General features: G+C 43.4%; 1 protein-coding gene across 6 annotated transcripts in view; it reads left to right on the top strand.

The window, feature by feature from the left end:
- MAPKAPK5 (MAPK activated protein kinase 5) overlaps positions 1-20,299 on the top strand; it is a 21,842-nt gene extending 1,543 nt beyond the window's left edge. The window contains exons 1-13 of one of the 6 annotated variants that reach the window (XM_035891347.1): positions 117-186; positions 1,441-1,538; positions 2,998-3,106; positions 5,759-5,848; positions 6,475-6,570; positions 7,733-7,813; positions 11,472-11,659; positions 13,932-14,052; positions 14,710-14,840; positions 15,469-15,590; positions 15,949-16,011; positions 17,178-17,271; positions 17,785-20,299. In XM_035891347.1, the coding sequence (XP_035747240.1) occupies positions 1,453-1,538; positions 2,998-3,106; positions 5,759-5,848; positions 6,475-6,570; positions 7,733-7,813; positions 11,472-11,659; positions 13,932-14,052; positions 14,710-14,840; positions 15,469-15,590; positions 15,949-16,011; positions 17,178-17,271; positions 17,785-17,824 (1,221 nt within the window). In that variant the 5' untranslated portion in view covers positions 117-186; positions 1,441-1,452 and the 3' untranslated portion in view covers positions 17,825-20,299. Of the gene's footprint in view, positions 1-108; positions 187-1,440; positions 1,539-2,997; positions 3,107-5,758; positions 5,849-6,474; positions 6,571-7,732; positions 7,814-11,471; positions 11,660-13,931; positions 14,053-14,709; positions 14,841-15,468; positions 15,591-15,948; positions 16,054-16,801; positions 17,272-17,784 lie in introns of those variants that run through there. The other 5 variants (XM_035891354.1, XM_009636058.2, XM_035891374.1 and 2 more) reach the window with 5 other exon arrangements.
- Positions 20,300-22,019: the final 1,720 nt, after the last annotated feature.

Here is a 22,019-nt window from a genome sequence, read left to right as displayed (position 1 = left end):
CATTCCTGTTAATTCCCGTGTGGAGAGCAAACTCGTAACTACAGATCAATTGCTTGAAGTGTCTCTTTTACATTCTTGCTGACTGAATAATTTTATTGCTGTAATACCAGAGTCTGCGTGAAAAAATCCTCTCAAGAACGCTTTGCACTGAAAATTCTTCTTGATCGTCCAAAAGCTAGAAATGAGGTATAGTTCCTGTTTATACTGTCTACCTTCTGACACACCGTCAAAGTCTCGCCCTTTTGGTGAATTGTTGCAATGGGTTTAAAAAAAAAACAAAACAAAAAACAACAACAAAAAAAATCCAACCAACCAAACAAAAAAAAACCAAAACAGAGCAAACCAACACCCACGTGTTCTGCAGATCTTGCCATGCAAGATTCCTTGCATTTGATCCTCTAGCCTAGCTATGCTCAGTTCCTGTTGGATGAGGTGGTGGGTGAACCAGAGAAGGGCTTTCTAACTCCGAGTTAGCTGTATATGTACAAGTGTAACTTATAGAGCTGCATTTTAACGCTATTGTTCTCCCTATGTCCCACATAATGTAACATGAATAGTTTAGAACTGATTTTGTTTCTATACATCTCGCTCTTGGATGTCGCTACTCTTAAGAATTGCCAAGAATGCTTCAGGTTGCACTCTAAATGGTATGAGTTTATCTGTGTGTGAGAAACTAAATAAGCTCACTGATACTGTTCTTGACTTGCTGTGGCTGGCAAGAGCGTGCCAAGGTACCAAACTGTCAGTGGGTTGAAGATGATGGGCTCAAGTTGTCGTGAAAGCGGAAGCAGCGTTAATCGTCCTTAAGGTTTAGGCAACTTCCATTTCTTGTTACTGAGCAAGTTCTCATTTAAAAATGCCCTGGGAAAAAGAATCTGTTTACAAAGAGCATCAAGCCTTGACTTGATGTAGCGGTCCAGGTAGCTTTAAACTGGGGAAAATTCCTTTGGTTCCTGCTTCAGAAAGTTGGAACAGGAGATGAGGTTTCACGTGTTTTGAGTGCTAGAGCTTGAGGCCATAAAAGGAGCTGGATTATGGAATTTCAAGTTTTATTCATGAACTTTTGGTTTCAGTCGTATCTCTACTGCTACTTTAAAGCTAGTTGTAACTTTAAATTTCTTTTAAAAACCCAGAGAAATCAAAGATTGGGCTTTTTCTGAAACTCTACTGGGTTTGATTCTATGGTCTGTAACAAATTGGTTGGCAGCGTAGGATCTTCTTGTCCTGCATGGTCCAAGTAGTGTAATGGCTGTTGGTCACCCATATAAATGCTTGTAGGCACTTTTTATTTTCGGAATAATTTGGGTGTGAGTGGCGCTGAGCACAGCTGGCAGCGCACGGGCTCGCGTGGTTTTCCATAGTCTTAGGGGCAGAGGGAGGAGCAGAATTGGTCAAGGATGCGTCACCATGTACAGTAACGTTTCTTCCCTTCTCTTCAAGGTACGTCTGCACATGATGTGTGCAACACATCCAAATATTGTTCAAATTATTGAAGTTTATGCTAACAGTGTGCAGTTCCCACATGAATCCAGCCCAAGGTAAGATTACATAGGGTGATTCATTCCCACAGCTTGCTTTCCATGTTTAGGCCAAGGTATAGTGGAGTATGCTTTTTTTTTTAATCAGTGTGACCAAAATGAATATTTATAGGGTGTTGTAGATATGATATTTATACTTCAGACCAAGCAATGCTTGCTTTTTGCCCCCGTCAATGCCCAGACCTTTGCATATTTAAATGAATTTGTGTCCTTCACTACTGGTTATGAATACATCTTCATTTCTTAGGTTTTTCATTGATTCAGTCTGATACCTGCATTGTCTGAGAGAGTATATTAGCTTCTGGGTTCTGTCCTGCTTTGATACTGCTTTAGTAGCTTGAATTGAATTGTAACCTGTGAGCTGCCTCCTGCTTTCAAAGCACTGTTAAAGCAGGATTGGAGCTGCAATTTCTCTTGCTACCCAGAAGTGAGATGGTGATGCCTGTGAGCCACTGGGAAACTCAGAGTGCCAGTCTTCATTTAAAAAAAAAAAGAAGAGAGAATTGTTTCTAAAAATACTACGTTCTGCCCTGTAAACTCTCAATACATTGTCCTGCTTAAAATGAACACAGCAAAACATGAAGTGTACTTATTAATTTTCATACATTAATATCACTTGGGATAAAAACATTGTCTTCTAATTGGATATTAGTTGGAGGAAAAAAAATCAGAGCTGGGAGAATTGAAGAGCTGAGACCTGTCTTAGTCTCTGATGTATCTGATTTTGCTGTGTGGCGATAAGAACTAGAAGTTAGTTTCCTGAGGATCTGGCAGTCCTGATCTCCACACTTCCTATCCGTCGTCCTTCATAATTATGTCAATAAAACTGGAAATCAAAATAATGAGGTACAGTAGAGTATGCAGACTCAAAAGCATTAAAGATAATTCCTCAACCTTCTGCTTCGACGTTTCCATGAGCACCTTTAGCGCCTAGGCAGATCGGCATGTCTGCAAGGATGGGTGCAGACAGTTGTCCGCTGTGCTCTAAGCCAGCTCCAGCCTGGAAGTTGTTTGGCCTGTTTAATGCAAGACTCTACCTGCTGCATTGTTCTTTGAGGGCAGAGTTATACATTAGCGTGTCTAAATGGCTTCCAGGTCCAAACTGGCTTGCTGGTGGAAAACGCGGGTGGAGCTTGCATGTATCTGTCTGAATGCATCCATGTAGATGTGTCCGTGGCGTTTGTTCCAGCTGGATGTGGGAGCCCAACATGAAGAGCAAACTGTAGATTCCTGGCTGCCAATCAGTGAGTCAGATTGTGCTGGGAGCCAGAAACTCCTGCAGCTTATACGCTTAAAGGCAAAATTACGGAACCAGAATAGCTGTAACCACTGTAGGAGAAGCAAGTGTATGTCTCTCTCTCGGCCTGCATCAGTAGATATGAAGTATGCATTATTAGCTTAGCAATTCTGTTATTTTTTGATTATTTTTAATATAACAAAATGAAATGCTTTTGAACAGGGCTCGGCTCCTAATTGTAATGGAGATGATGGAAGGGGGAGAGCTATTTCACAGAATCAGCCAGCACCGGCACTTTACTGAGAAGCAAGCAAGCCAAGTAACAAAGCAGGCAAGTTAACACCCATGTATAAGCAAATCCATGAATGATAATGGCTAAAGTATTTAACAATTTCTTGGGGTGGGGGGGTGGGAAAAAAGGAAGCTAAAATAATCCTCAGTTCTGATCCGATGATCATTGCCTGCTTTGTTATAACCTGACAATGCCAAAGTTTTAATAGAAGCAAAAAATTTGAAGGTGTGGGCTAGTTCTTCTGGGTTGGGAACCTGGTGTCTCTGCTGTCCTTAGCAATGGTTTTCCTAACCTGGTCTACAGAACACTTCACCTCTTTTCTTGCACAGTCTTCCTGCTGTATCCCTCGCTGCTGTTCTAAAAGTGTTACCTCCGACAGTCCACAGGCGCTCGCCAGACCCCGCGTGGCTCCTGAGCTCCAGTTTGAGAGTTGCTCTTGGCCATGACACAGACTTGGCGTTTCTCTCACCTCTCGGGCAGGGCAGCAGACAATACTGTACATGTGTCCTGGGCCAGTGGTTTTCAAGCTGGGTTCTGTATTTGGTTTTATGGAAGTCCTGCCTATCATGGAAGATAACAAGAGGAATGTACCACTGTAGCACATGTGTTCTGTGCTGTTTGTTCGGATGTCACTTTTCCCCTCTCCATTTCTCTACGCAACTCACTCTTAAATACTGTGTTTTATAGCCTCCACAGTATTTATTACTAGAGGTTTTGGTGTCCATCAGGCCCTTGGTTGCTTAGCAGTGCCTGTAGCTTATACCCTGCTAGAGTAGGCAGGATGATGAAGCAGAAGGGCCTCCATGAGATTCAGTGCAGGGATCCCCAGTGTCAATTCCTCTCAGTTCTGGGGTGAACTTGTCCCCTTTCACTTCAGGAGTGACTTGTGGTGCCCAGTCAGAAAGCTTGGATTAACGGGAGGGTTGCAGGAAAGATGGTATGGCTGTATGTTGTGATAGCCACGGCAGAGGACCGGCAGGTTGCTGTAAGGAACCACAAGGCAGAAGGATCTTGCTGTCAAAATGACTGAGCTCTTCTGCATGGGAATTGGCACCGTGGCATGAAATCCGAGGGCTGGAGTTGCCACCATTTGCTTCTTGCAGAGGTTATATTGGCATTCCCAACAAAAGATACACAAACTGTAGGCGAAAGGCTATACTGGAGATACTAATCAGTCAATGTCCTGCTCCTACACCAGTGATGGCTGCAGTGAATAGAGGAAAGTAAACATGAGACAAGATATTACAGCATTTGTCATAAATTGATGTGACTGTTTATGAATATATCCATATCCTGAGCACTTGCTTCCCCCTAAGCTGGGGAGATAATGTTTGATACGGGGGCAAAAAAGAGGGCCAAATCATTTCATCTTACTTTTCTGTCTTGTGCTTTGACTTGTTTCTGATGAAATGCTAATTGTGCCGTTACCTTTTTGGTTTCATCCAACAAAGAAATTAGGTGGAAGTACAGAATTATTCTTGGTGGCTTGTTTTCATGTCCTTTGGGCCATTTGATGTTGACAATGCAAGGGAGTCGCCAGGATTAACAAGTTGGGAAGATCTTTTAAAACTGTACCAAAAGACAAGATCTCTGAATTGAATTCTGACTGTGTGTGCACTTGGGTTGCTCGTGTCCCAAGTAACTCTTTGCTTTAATGTTTATACAAATGAAGTTTGAAAGCAATGTTAAAGTCTGATTCTTTCATCTAGTGGTTCTTCATCATTGTCTTGAGCTACAGGTCTTAGTTCCTTGTACCCAGTAATAGTTAAAAACTTGTCACAAAGCTACCTCATTTTCTCCGGGAATGTGTTTGTATTTGTTTCTGAGCTAAGTTAACACTGAAGTTCTCTTGTCACAGTAATTTGCAGTCTTCTAAGGACTCAGCGCTTCGCCCAGGGTGCTGTGGTTGGGTAGGATCCTACAGAAGGCAATAGGAATACTTTCAAATAAGGGTCCTGTGGCTTTGCCTTACCTTTGTTTCAGTAATGCTGTTTAAGTATTGATGCTTTGGTTTTTCTTTAAACGAATTGCACTTTCAAATGTACAGTCTGTGGAACTTTTGTGACTGGGTTACAGGTTTCTAAACCACAGCAGTGTAAGAAGCTGTCTTTGAAAGAATCAAGTCATGCATTTCTGTGTAATATCCCATGAAATGAGTAAATCGCAGGCAGTACCGTCAAGAATTAAAGACAACTGCCTGAATGTTGTCTCTTAAGTCAGTAATGAGTGCAATAAAATATTCACTGAAATATTGAAGCAAGAGCTTGCTGTTGACTGTTAAAACAGAATGTCATTGCCGGAGAGCGTGCAAGCAAGCGTAGTGACCTTGTAGGCCTAGCGCAGCGTATAAAAGGACACTGTCATGATCTGTTTCACTTCTGGGGGGCTAATAATGCCCAGTTTGTCAAACTAAGGTGGTTGGGAAGCCTAATACAACTTAGCTTTTATTTTCTGTTTGCTTTGAGTGAAATGCAAACTGAATAGCTTGCTGGGTTTCGTCTCCCAGTCGTCCCTTTACTGCACTGCTGCGCAGTATGGCCAGGCTTGTCTTAACTCAGAATTGTACCCACATGGAGTGGAAACGTTTGGGGTCTAAGCTATGTTGGCAATGTCCTTTTTAAAGCTCAAATAACTGTCCAAGCTAAAGGAGGATTTCTGTAATTGTAGTTGATTTATTGTGCCCTTTTTCAGATAGCTTTGGCTTTGCAGCATTGCCACTCACTAAACATTGCACATAGAGACCTCAAGCCTGAGAATCTCCTCTTCAAGGATAACTCTCTGGTAAGATGAAGACTTGGTATTCTTTGTTTACTGCTGAATTCTGTAAAGCGGCTCAATGGTGATTTTTCAGAATAGTTGTAAAATGACACGAATGCAATGGTTTGGTGACAAAAATTAATGACCTTTTTTGACTTTGGGCTTTTCCATACTCTCATCTGCTTGGAGTACAGGCTGTCCATGCTGCTGCTGTTAAATATGGGTCAGGTTCTCCACCTCAACGTGGAATCTTGCTTTGCTGAGGAGATGATCTGCTCTGCCACGTTTCCTCCCTAGGTGTCATCAGAATGTTCTTACATGCGTTATAGGTGCTTTGCTGTATCCGAGCACTTGCCTGTTTCTTCTCCTGCTCATAACCATGCTGCGTATGCAGTGACCCCCCTACAATGTGCTTAGTGCTTTCCAAACCTAAGAGGGGTACAGCTTTTGACCCAGAGCACCCAGGAAAACAAAAGTGATTGTTTCAAAGATGAGTTTATGGCTTTTTAGCTGCGTTGTGGAACAGTAAGGGTATAAATACAAGAGAGGAGTACATGTGGCAAAGGTAAGATGAGTACAAGGCGAGAAATATGTATTAGAAGAGCCGATACAATGAGATTTTGTAATGAAGCCTCTTCTCCTTGTTTTAGGACGCACCTGTTAAATTGTGTGACTTTGGATTTGCCAAAGTAGACCAAGGTGACTTGATGACACCACAGTTCACTCCATATTACGTAGCACCTCAGGTAACAAACAATTACAGTTCCAGGCTAAAGGGGAATCGTGATCTTTATTGCCTGTGCCTCCATAAACACGTCATTTTAAAAACCTTTGCTGCCTGATGAAGGGTTCCTGGGCAAAGGACTCTTGAGTAATTGTATAGTAGCCACCTTTCAAGATGGAGTGCCACAGCGATCTATTGATTACAGCAGGAGATCGTGAGGCAAACTTCCCAGACTCTGTTGCACTGACCTGTTGCTGATGCCTCCTGACTCTCCCAGGCCTGACTCCCACTGGTGAGACTACTCCAGGATTTTGACAACTGGCCTTCAACTGCATTAAAGCAGTTGATTTGGAAAAGTCCCTGCTTCATGATCCGTCTTCCAGCTCAGGCTCATTCAAGATTACCTTAAAAAGGACTATGGTGAAACAAAAAGGTTCTGTAAAGGCAATTGCTCAAAAGGAGGGCAGTGCCAGAGGGTTACCCAGTCACCTTGGCTTGGCCCCCTTGTCCGTGTGCATTGAGACATAATCTATAACTGCAGACAGGCTGGCTTTTGTAGTGCTGCTTTCCCCACTCTCTTTTGTGCTTTGTGTTGGAGTCCTAAAGAAAATGAAAAGAAAATTGCAGGTAGATATTTAATTGCAGTACTGGGCATGTCGGCAGCCTTCAATGACTAGGAAGAGAAATTGCAGAGATCAGACCGTGCAGCTGCAGCCCTGAAAATGCCTCCTCAGCTGGAGCCTGCTGTGCTACAGACAGGGGTTATAAAATAAGTGAACTACCAACCCCTTAGAAAGATTTTCCTGAGCATATTTAAACTGAGATTTTTGTAGAAACCCAGAAACACAGATTGGGTCAGCAAGGGACAGATTTGATGTGATTTGTTCATGGGAGAGGCAAAAAGGGACCATCTCTGGAGGGAGGGTTAGCCTCCAAACACACTTTAGGTTTTAGTTCCAAAGCATGGAGGCGTTAGAGGTTTTGAACAAAATCAGTGTGAGCAATTGCGTTAATTCAGGCAAAAATGGAGTTTTCATCCAAAGCAGCAAAATATTTTAGCTGGAATAAGTCCACCGAATGAAAAAACATCAGGCGTCTTTGGCATAGGCATTGCAGTTTGTAGTGCCTGTAGTTGAGATGTGGTTTGCATTATTTTTTTTTTTTTTTCCCTCTCATGGCAACAGGTATTGGAGGCACAAAGACGGCATCAGAAAGAAAAATCTGGTATTATCCCCACCTCTCCAACACCTTACACTTATAACAAGGTAAGCTATGAAACAGCCCACAAGTCAATAACTTTAAAGCGCAGTGTTTTCCCCCAACCGCCTCCCCGATGTCTCTGCTGTAGAAGCAGTCTGTAGACACAGTTTATCACCTAAGGCAATGAACTTTATTGCCCTGAAATTACACACTTATGCCCAGGAGCAATAAAGTTGTTCTGATCTTTGTGACAGGAATACACCTAACTAGCCAAATCTCTAACACTTGAGCAAAAAGCAGGATCTACAGGAAACAGCAGCGAAACGTCGCGTTGCTTGCTGTTTTGTCTACACCTGCATTTTCAGCTGTAAGGAAGTAGTATCTTTGGCGCTGTATTTCTCGAAAGTGTGGTTCCTTTGGCTTTTCTAAAAGGAGCAGCCAGGTATACGGGGCTATTTCTCCCCTTAAATGTATTGCGTTCAGACCAGGTCTCATTCAGCTGAACTGGCAAATTAGAAGATAATGATCTGTGCAGGTAGCTGTCTTTCTTAGTTTAGAAGTGACACACTAAAAGGCACTGCTGGTGCTGTGCTCTTTCTGATAGAGCGAATAATGAAATGCACGCTTGGTCCCAGCCTAATTAATGATCCTCTAATTAAAGGAAAAAATATGCGAACACTGTTAAAGGAGCATTAAATATTAACAAGAACTTGTTAATTTGGAGAGAGTAGAATGATTCTGCTGGAGTGTGACCGCGTGGGAAGCTTTTTCACCTCCGCAAGAGGCTGGTTCAAAGGAAACTTCTGTCATGCTGTCAGCCAGAGTTTCTGGATGTGCAAAGCACTCTTCAGGCTGCCTTGTTCAGGGAGCTGTGGCGGTACCTTGTCTGTACTAGGGATCTTCTGCAAGATGGCCCATAGTGTATTGTGCTGTCTGTAGCAGTAGCCATGGGCGATAACAACCCCTGCTAGAGTCCTGTAAAGTGTTGGCAGAAAGTGGCCTGAAAGGTTGCACTCCTTTTTGGTCATTCCAAAACATTTTCCTCTGTATTATCATCAGTGTCCCCTGTTGGCTTGGCAGTGTTTGAACCACTGAGTGTTTTTCTTTCAATGTCAGTTTTGATTAGTTAGCTGGTTTCTGATTGCAGTGCTAAGTATCTACACTGATTCCAGTTTTAAGGATGGTTGTTCAACCTACCACGTGCTGGAGGGAGTAGTTTGGTATATAGTACTATGTTTTAGTAGCCTTCTGTAGAGAGCTAAAGCAAAGAGGGGCAGAGATAACTCTCACCGAATTAGTCTGCATGGGTTTCCTAATCATGACTCTGCTCTCTTCAGGGTTATGATTATCTGTTTTCCATCCTGGAGAAACAGCTTGATGATCAAAGACTGACACTTCTTATAAAAAGAGTTCTCAGGCAGGTGCCAACAGTGTTTTCAATACAGAGTTTCTTCTGCCCTCTCTCGTGTGAACCCCAGCCACAGGGAAAGTTGTTTTTTTACAAATTTTTCAAGTCTTGCAAGGCTCGAGAACTCCACTTCTGTGGATTGAAGCAGGTTAGCTCTCCAGGAACAGCGCTCTCCAAGGGATGTCCCTCTCTTTTGTTGTAAAAGGGTAGATGCAGTTCCAGAGACACCTAGGAGTGGTTGCTCGCTGTTCATGTTGGTAACAGTCTGACGGCCCTTTTGTTCTTTTAATGAACCAAAGAGCCCTGGCCACGGCACCTGAAGCAAAATATGGGCTGTGTTCTTGAAAACAGATACCAACTGGAGTTAACTCACATACTGGCAAGGTTCAGCTGCCCCGATCTTCTGGGATTTAGAGTGTGATGCAGTGATTTTGTTTTCATGTTTCCTTTAAAGAATTGATCGGTCACTCTGAACTGCTTTCAGCCATGGTGGCACTAACTGGAAAGGCTGCTGAAAGAAGCAGCCTCATCCTTACCTTGCCAAGCGTGACTCACTGCAAAAGCAGCATCTGGCGTACGCCTCGTTCCCCAAAATAGACTGTGATAAACTCCCAGGTACGCTGTCCTTCCACAGCCATTCAGAGCCAGAGTGGAAATGCCTGTGATCCACCCTCATGATCAGCAGCAATATCCCACAGATTTAAATTGGAGAAAAAACCACACGTCTTTGATTCCCTGAGTATTTTTATTAAGCTGTGCATGCATTGGATCAAACATAAGTGTATATGTCATGGCTGGAGGGGGTTGACTCTTGAGAAATAGAATCTGAGAACCATATCCATGAGGAATTTAGACACCTGTTTCCTGCTTACATGCCTAAAGTCCCACTAATTTCAGTAGAAATTATCTCCGGTCAATGGAAAAATGATGAGAATTTAGGTACCTAAATAGAAATTTAGACTTCTAGAGCCATCTGAGATTGGCCTAAACGACTTGCTGAAAAGCATACATATGTGGGGTAATTCCCTGAAGTTTCTTTCATTATCAGCGTCCACACATTTTGTGGAAGTCAAAAGACAAGGGTAGGATTTAATGATCTGTATGTGCAGATCTAGGTGTATTCCCTCCGGAAGGAAACAGTCTCACCTTTGAGGGGCCCTTCCTGGGTTGGTGTCAATCCAGTCAAAAAACAGTTATTGGAGTCAGGGATTCTGTGTTTGCTGAGCTCATCTGTGCAGCTTCATGAACACTGCTGCTGTTCTCCAAATCTGCCCTTGCGTGTCTTTCCACGGTCACCTGGACCTGGCTGGAGCTCAGGCTTCTGCTTACTCTTGGCTATGTGTTCCCATCCATCCTTGTGCTGGCATGAACCTTTGGGAGTCCCCTGGAGGACTGATAGGGCTGGAAACCAAGCCAGGAAAAATAAATTATTAGCTCTCCAAATTCTAGTGTTGGCCCAAAAGAAATAATGGGAATGGATGGCCAGGGTCAGAGCAGGTCCCCAACCTGCACCATGCCATAACCAAGTGATAACAGAGCTGTATCCTTAAGGATATGGTCCTACAGAAGCTTGAACTGAGGTCTGGGCTGTTATGGTACTCTTCCCTTCTTCCCGAGTAGGGTCTGTCTTGCCTGAGTGCACAGAGATCCAGAAGGGGAATAGATCTGGCTTTCAGCTTCTTTGCTGAGCTGGTTTTTTTGGCTGGATCCACCTCCTGGATGAACTTCTGTGTCACACCAGCAGCAGGGGAGGGAGCTGCAGGCTGGGGTGGGAGCGCAGCGTAAGCAGCCGTGAAATACCACGCCTGGCTTTCTGAAGCTGCTTCATCTGTGGCTTTCAGGACGGGTATTTTTCATTACAGACCTCTCTGATTAAGTATCTCTGCTAGCTTGTTTGTTTGATGGTGTTGCTTTTTTTAGTCTCGCATTCTAAAAAATGACTGTATTCTGTTTTATGTTCTGATATTGAGACTAGGATTCAAATATCCCGAGAGATGTAATAAATGCCCAGCTTGCTCACGCCTCTGACGCGCTGGCTGTTTCCATACGATTTACCATTGCATAGCACAGCGTTACAGGATCGCTTTCTGTAAACAAGCTACTTTTTGGTACTGGAAGTAGTTTAGCTTGGCAGCATGGAGTTACCTTGTGCTTACACATTTGCCATATTTATCCGTGAAGGTCCTCAGATGGACCTTTAGGAGGAGGCTGAGCTGCGTTTCTGTTTTCTTAGGGAATCACATAGAACTTTTAACATAGCTACACCACTGCTTGCTGCAAATTGCGCCCCAAAGTGATCATTTCCTTGCTTTCAGAGCTGTGACTTGTGGTCCCTGGGTGTCATTATTTACGTGATGCTGTGTGGATACCCTCCGTTTTACTCCAAACACCATAGTCGGACAATTCCAAAGGACATGCGGAAAAAGATCATGACAGGAAGTTTTGAATTTCCAGAGGAAGAGTGGAGCCAGATCTCAGAAATGGCGAAAGACATTGTGCGAAAGTGAGTCAGTGGAGGAAAATGTTGTATTGCTCTTTGCTTATATTAAGAAATTGGAAAATCACTTCAAAGTGCATTATCACAGAGGGCTCATCTTTCCAAAGGCGGGAGGGAATGGTCTGCAGCACGTACAGCTAAAAAATTTTCTATCCTATTCAGCACAAATGAAGTCTGGTAAATATTTTTCTTTCCCTCTCTTTTTTTTTTTTTTTTTTTTTTTTTTTTTTTTTTCTCCTCCCCAACTGTTGTGTTCAATTTTCAATGTCTCCTGTCCCTGAAGTTGCTAGAGTACGTTGTGCGTTTAGTCCTTAAGGTCTAAGCTCCTGTTAAAATCAGGGGGCGTTTAGGTAGCGTAATAGGATCTGGTAAATCTGTCCCTTAAAACCCTGTGCACATAATATACAGTCTAAAAGGAGTCAAGAGAGAGGCATGGAAAGGGAGGTTAAGATCCATCACAAGGTGTCAGGCTATGAGCTAAGGTTTTGCATCGATATTTTGTTCCAGATGCTAACGGAAACTTCTTCATGCAATGCACATCTCAATTGCAAATGTTTCGAAGACTGTGATCCCATGGTCCTGTTTGAAAGCGAGAATGCGGCACTGATTAGGTCTTGACCTCACTTATGTTTTTAAAATGTGAGAGAGACTTACTGCCTTTGCTTGCATCACCAGAGGAACTGGAAGGATAAAAGCAACATAAATAGGGAAAAAAAAAAAATCAATCTGTTAAACAATTTTGAACTGTCACTGTCTCCTCTGCCATACTGTAAAATCTCCAAGGATTTAGTGTTGTTTGGAAAGGGTGCGGGGACCTGTTTATAGCAGTGCCAGAGAACCCACAACCTTTCGCCAAATAAACTGCAGATTACGTTGCAGTGAAACTTCCGCTTATGCCAAGGTCAACTCTTTATTCTCATTCAGGAGCTCCACAGTCAATAGGTTTCATTGCCTTTTAAAATGGCCGTGAAACTCAGCTCACAGAACGTTGTTAGCTGGATTCAGTTCACTTAGTTCCCTCGCTAACGTTATCAGGTCTCCCTTTCCTGCTTGTCTCGTCCTGCCAGTGAGTCTGAATCTGTGTTTATGGTGCAGGAATACATTTAGACTTTATAGAATTGTGGATAAGTTTACATTTTATTCATGTAGACTGCTACTCATTTGGAGTCTTGCTTCTGGAGGTCATATTTGGCATTCAAGCAGCTGCTGCCTTTCAAGCATGTTGAGCTGATTTCTGACCTCAAGCTTTATGAGCTGGAGTGCTTGATAATAGGTTCCGACTTTGAAAACCTGTGGAAAAGGAATGCATGTGTCTTGGGTCTTGTATTAAAACTGAACTTAGGACCTGTTAGGCAGCGTGGCCTTGCAAGTGAAATTTATGAGCTAGCCTGTGGTCCTGCTGACATTTTGTACAAGTCATTTCCACTTTCTTGGTACATTAAACAATTCTGCTTTGCAGCCAGGAAGCTGATTTAGAGTATTGTCTAAGAAAGTGTGACAAACTCATCAAATCATTCTGTTTCTAATTTAAACTCTTGGGAGAACTTGTCAGCACTCTGTGTGAAATTCTACTTTTTTTTAATTAAACAGTTGTGGTTATCATGAGAACATGAGTTTATCCGCCAAATCTCTTCCCAGGGTTTCGTTCTAGTAAAATTTAATTCCATGGAGTTTTCAGAGGTAAAGTTCCAGAATAAAGTTCCTTTTTATTTGGAGGTGCTGTAGCCTGCCAAAGTGTCTGTTATTTGAGGCTTTTGCAGGGGGAGAAAAGCTGAGGTTGCATGGTGAAAGCAGTTAATTCAGCAAATTCAGCTTTCCAATTTCAAAGCTTTGCCTTACTTCACCATGCCCAAAGTCCTTGGTATGAGTGTAGACCATTATGTGGATGAGCTCTAGATGTGCATTTCCAGAGGGTGTCGGTCTGGATCGTTTCCAGTTCATCTGGAAGATAATTTCCCATCTGGGAGGATGTGAATATGGAGTTCAGCGGTACACAAGTGTTATTAAAATGGCCTTCAGCGCCTTTGTTTTACACTGAGTTGCTGAATATAACTGAATGAGCTGTGATAGCATTAAAATATCACCGCAGTGAGGGTCAGTGAAGCTGGTAGAAAGTCAGACTGCTTTTGAGTCAGCTTAGTGTTGTAGTTGTTAGGAGGAGTTTCTTTTTTTGGCCTCTCTTAATGTTTAGAGATTGCTAAGTGCTCTGATCCCAGACAGAGCAGCACATTGTAAATCAACAAAGACCTCTTTATGGACTGATTGATTCCTCTCCCAGGCTGCTGAAGGTCAAACCTGAGGAACGGCTGACCATTGAAGGTGTGCTGGACCATCCCTGGCTCAACTCCACCGAGGCACTCGATAACATCCTGCCCTCTGCCCAGCTGATGATGGACAAGGTCTAAACAACATTTTATTCTATCAAGAATGTTGCGTAGAGGAGTTGGGTGGCTCTTGGGTGGTTTGAGTGGTCTCTATCACGTGGTGTTATGCAGATGGAATGCTCCCCTTCTGCCTTAATGAGAGCCTGAGATCTTTGTAAGAAAATGGAAATGGTTCCATTTGAAATTTGGGCTAGGAGAAGATGCTGCAAGATTGACGGTAAAGAACAGCCATGTGCTAACAAGTAGAGAACAGAGTATGGCCGTAAGCATGCCTGAGGACTCTTCTGTAGGTCCTTCCTCTTATTTTTTTTTTCCCCCCATGTTTTATACCTGACTGCAGCTATGACCTCATGAATTAGCAGCAAATGAATTGCCCTTCTCGCTTCATTTAAACTCTGCTCAAAGAGGAGTTCAGTCAGCATTCTTGAGCTTGCGAACACGAGAAGTAGAGAAGATCCTTTGTCCTATTCAGCCCCTGTGAGGTCAGGATATATTGTCCCACAGTCAATGTCTGGCATAATGCAAGCCTGAATTTTGTTACGCATCTCTGAAATAAATAGGATTTTGGTGCCTTTTTTTTTTTTTTTGTCGATGGCTAATGTTATCCATATATTGTTCTTCAATACACAAAGCAGCTAGCTAAAACATCAAGTGCAACTCTCTTCATTCCAGGCAATGGTCGCAGGGATACAACAGGCTCATGCAGAACAGCTTGCGAACATGAGAATCCAAGACCTCAAAGTCAGTCTCAAACCCCTTCACTCCGTCAACAACCCAATCCTGCGCAAAAGGAAATTACTGGGGTAACTCTCTAAAGCTGTTTTTGAAAGGCCAAAATGGAGGCAGCCGTGATGCCAGGAGAATGAATTTAAGCATGTTATGGGTTCATTCAGTTGTAACCAAGCTCCTGGATTTCTGATTTGGTTAACATGCTCTTCGTGCTGAAGTGGGTAGTCGGAGTCAAGTAATGCTTGCGCAGTATGTTGTGTCTTCCAAGATACGCCAGTGAGGGCAGGGAGGAGATTGGGTAGTGTTATTATCTTGTACAGGGAGCAGAACTGATCCATTATGAGAACATGGCTCACACATTGAGCAAGGTAGGGCAAACTAGGAGAAAGAATTCCATTATTTTTTTCTGATCTTGATATTTATTTACTGAAAAAATCTCTTTGTTTGAGTTACCTATCTGAAAAATAGGATAATGCATCTTAGGATTACCCTTACTTGAATGAATTTAAAGGAATATTTATTTTTCTTCATATTTAAAGTGGTCTGATAATGCAGGACATTGTTACAATTAATGCTATATCTAGCTCCGAGTCTGAGCTTTCCAGAGAGTGAAAGAGAGCATTATACTGGTGCAGTTATGCAACGAGTAACGGACTTGAGTTGCATTCAAATTGTAATTGTTTCCTCCTTGTTCTTTTGCAGCACTAAGCCAAAGGATGGTGTTTATATCCATGACCCGGAGAATGGAAGTAACGATTCCAACGTGGCTCTGGAAAAGCTCAGAGATGTCATCGCTCAGTGCATTCTACCGCAGGCTGGTAAAGGTTGCCACTTTTAAGAAAATTACGTTCCTAAACGTGCAAGACGCTGACTTTTTACTGTGCCTCAAGATCAGTCTGTGTCAAGTAATGAGGGAGGATAAGGAAAACTCCTGTTGTCCTAGTCAGCCTCAAGAGGAAGGCGTTGTCTGTGGACTGTAATTTTGGTGCATGCCTAATATTAGTGCCAGCAGTGGCATGCGGAGCTGTTTAAAGTAACTTTCAAAGAGGAGCGTCTGCTTTCGGATGGATTTCCTAGTTTGCGTGAGGCGAGGAGGAATAACTGGCCATAGTGTTTACTGAAGCTCTGAATGTTGCTGCGGGGCAGAATGACAAACCTCCTGTTTATCTTTGTTCTAAACAGGAGAGAATGAAGATGAGAAGCTGAATGAAGTGATGCAGGAGGCGTGGAAGTATAATCGAGAGTGTAAGTTGCTGAGGGACACTCTTCAGAGCTTCAGCTGGAATGGTGAGGAACTCTTTCGTTTCCGTGGAGAGTGGTGCTAATGCTGGGTGAAAGCGGGGAAGCAGTGACCTTCTTATATGGAAATGGAGACAAAATTCTTGAATTTGTGGCAAACTGACTTAGGTTTTGACACTGGTTTAGCCCAGCTGCCCACATGGATGCTCTAGAAATTAGGTTGAAAATTCTGCTTTAAAATTTCTATTTGAGGTTCAGGGTAGAGTTTTCAAAGGCACCGAGTCATGAATAAACATAACAGCCCGGGTGGATCATTGCTTTAGAAACCGCTTTTGGTGTTTTTGCTGGTTTCCTTCTGGCTGTTTGTTACCCTCATTCTGCTGGAGGCTGCTGCCCTCATCTACGTCAGCGCAGCATCTCTTCTGCTGAGTTTGTATAGGAAACAGAATTCAGCTAGGGCAGCTGCCTTGGGAGTGTGCAGAGGGCTCCTTGACAAAACAGGGTGGCAGAGGTGTCAGCCCCCAGAGCAGATGCTGAGGGGACCAGGGGCATCAATCAGGTTGACAAGGGCTTGGCCTCTTCCCTTGTTCTGCTGGTTGGTTTTAATTTAAGTTTTTAAGCGCTCAATTTTTTTTTTAATGGAAGTAGAGACCATAACTCATTTTGGTTCCCTTATGAACGTTGTCCTGTGTTTGTGTGAAGCCTTGTTTTGTGTTCAGTCAGTGTATGGCTCCAGCTGGGATGGCTTTCCTCCTTGTGCCCTGCACCAGCTGACTACCTGTTCTTCTCTTTTCAGGCAGAGGATTCACGGATAAAGTGGATCGACTAAAACTGGCAGAAATAGTAAAACAAGTTATCGAAGAGCAGACAAACTCCCATGACTCTCAATAGCTGGAGCTTCTTAATCTTATTTTTTTTACCATTTAAGATTTATTCTTTAACTGTAAAAAGTATTTTTATGTAAATTAATAAATCATAATTATTTCATTAAATTTCCATACTGCTTGAAAATGCTGTATAGTTGTAGATACAAAAAAATCATTGGTACTGTAATATTTTTTTAAAACTCAGTTCCTTGAGGTATATATGATCACTTATGTACTGTTAATCATGAGTCCCCCCTGATGGGGCAAATTACATTGTTAAAGACCGTTCTTTTTCTTAATAACCAGTTGCAGAAGCTGCCTTCCATCTGCTATACGTACAGCCAGCTGCAATGACTATGTATGTGAACGAGACAGCCACAGTTTCTCAACACCCTGCTCAGTAAGTACTTGAAGCAAGTGCTGTGAAACACAAACTTCATAGCTACCCTTTGCGCCTAAATTCTGAGTCTTTATATAGAGGCAACTAAATAGCCTTCCGTTTCGCTAGATGACCCGAGCGCCACGCTTGGCCTTGCCAAGGGCACCTGAGTCCATATGCTTGCTGTGTTTTTCAGTTCTGATCAGTAGCTCTTTTTTTTTTTTTTTTTTTCTTATTCTTCTTCCCCATCTTCCTCTAGACCTTCTTTAAGGCTTAACGCTCTTTTTTTCTTCTTTTCCCCATCTTCCTCAGACCTTTTTTAAGGCTGAATTGGCCATTCAGCATAAGACTCCTCTTCTTATCATATTGTCCAACAGCAGAATTTAAGAATGTTCTAGTTACTTATGTACAAGTTATTTTTATTTTCACGGTGGGATCTTCTATGGGCAATGATAAGCGTGGGGCTCATTTGTTTCAGCCCCAGATCAGCAGTTGTGTGTGTTCCACCCACGTCCTCCATTCTTTCCTTTCTAGAAGATCCAACACTTGGTTTCGAACTTGTCCTCTTGTTTGAAAGAGATCATCCTGGCAAGGGTCATAGTGCTGCTGTGTGAATCCGCCGGTGATCCTTCTCTTGTGTCACCCTCCGGAGTCCAAGCTCCCCATCTCTTTGATGCCTTCGAGCTCCTCCTGGGGGAGCAACAGACACAGGGCTGCTCCTTGACACACTGATGCTGCCTGGACCATGAGGCTGCCCAGGGCAGATTCTTACACTAGTCTGGAACATTGGCTCCAAAAGCTGCTTTTTTAATCTTAATTAAACAAACGAATGAGAAGAATCTGTACATATTTCTAGTTTTCTACCTTCTGACGCTTTTCTTTCTTTTGAGACTGGTCGAAGGCTTTTTATAGAGATATTTTGGTACTAAACCCGTGCAGACGTTGAATGAGTTTGGTCTGCAGACTGAAGTGCCAATTCAGGGCTATTAGTAATGACTCTTGAACATTATTGTTGTATTTCATAGCTCATTAACTTTGGGTTTACATTTACAAACCTGAGCCATGAATCTCCCAATTTACTCTTACGGCAGTCCAGCCTTCTTCTTTTTTGTCTTTTTTCTATACCAGACTTCCTTGCAACCTTTTGCTTGGATGGCAAACCAGTGTCTGACTCTTTCTATACAATTTTGTAAGCAGTGACTTAGTTTTTCTACATGAAGGAGATGCTTCGTTTCCCATTCTTCGTCAGCACCTTGTCAGCTTTCTTTTAATCCTGTTGATAGTTTTCCAATGCCTGATTTGTTGCAGAGTAAGAACCACAGTCCCCAGTTAACCATCACTTTCTCTGATGGAAACAGGGAGTTTCTGCGTACAGCCAGAATTGTACCTCTGCCGCTACGTGGCACGTTTGTGCACTGACATCTATCGATGACAACGGTAGGGAATTAGCAAGAGACAAGAGTTATTTGTCGGTTCTTGGTAGTATCAGTGAGTTTGCAGGCCCTATATGCATTTCTGTCCTTGTCCTAAATTCGAGGTTATGTCAACATCCACGCAATCTCTAAATGTAACAGATAATTTCCTTTTTAACTGGAAAGACGTGCTTTTTTCTGAGAAACCTCATTGTATTGGAACTTGATGGCAAATAGAGAAATAAGCAAGGAAATCACCTTTATTGGAATGGGAGTGCAAAAAATTCCCCACAAAAGCACTTTGCAACTCCGCCCTCCAAGGAGGCAAATACTCGGGCGGTTTCTTGAGGGTCAGAACCTGTGAGCAGAAAAATGGATCTGGTTGTAACTACTCTCGCAGCCAAGGCACCGCGGTCAGCAGAGCCTACCGCCACGCCACAGCCCGATACGACCCAAGCGCCCTGTGCGCAGCTTGGGGGTGTAACACACTGGGACCTACTTTTTATCTCTGGCAGGTTGCTCTAGCGTTCGAGATGACGGTAGCAGGGCTCGTATGCCGCTGTGTAGCCGTCTGTAGGAGATGGCTTCAGCCCGTTTCTGCGGTACCAGCCCACGTTTGGTACAGCGGGGAGCACCTTGGGGTGCTGCTGCTCGCCGACATCCACGGCAGCTCAGAAGTAGGCAGAGACCTGACGGTGCGTTACGTCCCTTCGTGGTCCCTTAACTTACACAACCGAATAATTTCAAGCTGTCACTGATAGTGAGGTGGGTACAGCTGCGACTGACAGTGAGATGTTTTTAGCGTCTGGAGGGAAGTCAACTTTCTAAGGGCTTTTGTGAATAAGGAACTGCTTTTTATGGATTTAGTATGGATTTTATTGTCCGTATAAACAAGAGTGGCGTGATCCAAAACGGAGGGAGGGAGGGACAGATTAAGAACACACAAATTTGCAGATTCAAGGTCAAATGGTTTTATTTCTATGGGAAAGTTGATTATTTTACTCTTTAAAAAGTTACGTTTTAGATTTCAAAATTAAATACGCTTTAATGGATTCATTTACGTATTTTTAAAGTAGTATTTTACTTTTGCCTTCCTGTGTTTTTTATTTTTCCGTTGACATAAATGCAAGATACCTTGTCTTGGTTAGGTAAGGTTTTAGTTGGTAATAAATCTACTGAACCTTTATAGCAGACTGTGAATATTGTAAATACCTTGAGGTGGAAGGGTCATATGGGATCAAAGACGACATTCGTTGTACAAACACTAAGAGGATATGAGAAAGCTCTGTAGGGGGTTTGGTTTTTGGGTTTGTTTTTTTTTTTTTAGAATTTTATTTAAGAGAAAAATCTCTGAAATCATTTGACCTTTCCAAAATTTTGTGTATATCTGACTTCTCCTGTGACTTATTTTAAGATATATATATATATAAAAAAGTTAGAAGAACTTGACTAGGCAAAAGAGTTTTTGATTGGAAATAGCAATGTGTCAAAGTTTTGCTGTCATTACTTCAGGTTTTTCTGTTGGAAATCTGTCCTCATATGCCACGTTTAACTTCTGTGTATTAAAATGTTTTCATTTCTCCTTTTCAGTGTTATCTGTAATATGTTAGTTTATTTTGGATCAGTATTATATTGTAAATATTACGCATCGGTGTATATAAATGATTTTACTAAACTTAAAAGTTACTGGCTGCTTTTGTTTGGTTTCCAAGCTCCTCCCTGGAATACAGAGGGGAGGAAGGAGAGCCCTGGCCGGAGGGCACGGCACCGCAGACCTCTCCCCGTGCTCAGCCCTCCATCCCGCCTGCCTTGCAGAGGTGAAGAAGCGCTTTGCTTTGTGTTTTGCAGGAGTGCTGGGAGGGTTTGAGATGAACGAATGACTGTCGGGATAGGCTGGATAAAGCCCTAGAAAATGGGGTGCTCTGCCTGGCAACGTAACCTGAAATTGCCTCTTTCAGACACCCCGTTCCGTTAAGATGGCAGCAGTACGTGCCCAGTGCTCCGGCTTAACCCCGCCAAGGGCTATAGGATTTTTCTTGTAGCTACGACTTTGGGCTGTCAGGGAAGGCAGGGATGAGTTTATGGGTGCAAACTGAAACATAAGAGGTTTCAGTTGAATATGAGGAAAAACTTCTTTACTCTAAGGGTGACAGAGCACTGGAACAGGCTGCCCAGGGAGGTTGTGGAGTCTCCTTCTCTGGAGATATTCAAAGCCCACCTGGATGAAGTCCTGTGTAGAATGCTCTAGGAGAGCCTGCTTTAGCAGGGGGGGTTGGACTAGATGATCTCCCGAGGTCCCTTCCAACCCTTGCCATTCTGTGATTGTGTGAGTTGTTCCATGTTCGATGATGTTTCCCCCATCAGGTGTACCAGCTCCTCTGTTCTGCCAAGCGTGTTCTTTGGGGCAGGAACCAGTTTCTTTAGGATGAGGATCCTGGCAGGGCGCGGTGCTTTGCTGGGGGTGGCTGAAGCGGGGGCACTGCGGGGACTTGTGGCGGGGCTGGCACCTTGGGAGATACCGGTAGATGGGAAATGGGTTGGCTTTTGTTCAGGCCGGCAGCGTGCTTTGCCAGGGAGCACCGGAGTGCTTCTCGCCTCTTAGGCAGGGGGCCTCTCCCAACACAGACCAGTGCCGTCCAGTATGGCACTTGTACGCTTCCTGGCTCTGGAAATATTTTTATTATCCTCAAGCATGGTTTGACTGGCTTGTTGACAGCAACCAGATGGACTCTTGTCACATGAGCATTGCAGAACAGAAGTGGCATGCAAAGAGGTGGGGGGACAGCCTGTGTGCACCAGGCCACCCTCTGTGTAAGAGTTAACATCCATTAACTTTGGGGAGTTAATAGGGTGCTGGATAGTGGGTGACTGTCTGAGCATCCATAGCATTGGGAAGGGGAGCGAGAGAACAATTTCCAAGCATCTGGGGGAGTATTTTAAGGCAGCCAAACCAGCTGCAAGCGCTCTATGGAAGTGGCACAAGAAAAGACTCTCCCCTGGCTCGTAGAAGGACATGGGACCCCAAGAATGCCTCTCCCTTTCCAGCAAGAAAAATCCCCTTAAATTGTTAAAACAGCTGAGTGAGGAGCCCTGCAAGGGGATCTGTCAGCAGGCGCTGAAGGCTCTCACGGCTGCAGCTAAAGGTCCCATTAGCAACCACATCATTGTTTCCCTGGTAATCTTCTATTGCTTTCCACTTACCAAGGCTTAATCCCCTTTTAAACAAATTGCTGCGGCCACACTGGCTCGTCACGCTCTCGGCAAACGGGGTCAGCCCAAGTAGGGTGCTGCAGGCTTTTAATGATGAGATAGGGCAGATTTAATGCGATGCTGCTCCCGCCTGTGCCGGTGTCCCTG

Source organism: Egretta garzetta, unplaced genomic scaffold (genome assembly GCF_000687185.1).
Source record: "Egretta garzetta isolate BGI_Z169 unplaced genomic scaffold, ASM68718v1 scaffold330, whole genome shotgun sequence".
NCBI classification, from domain to species: Eukaryota; Metazoa; Chordata; class Aves; order Pelecaniformes; family Ardeidae; genus Egretta; species Egretta garzetta.
This window is presented reverse-complemented; position numbering and strand designations above follow the sequence as displayed.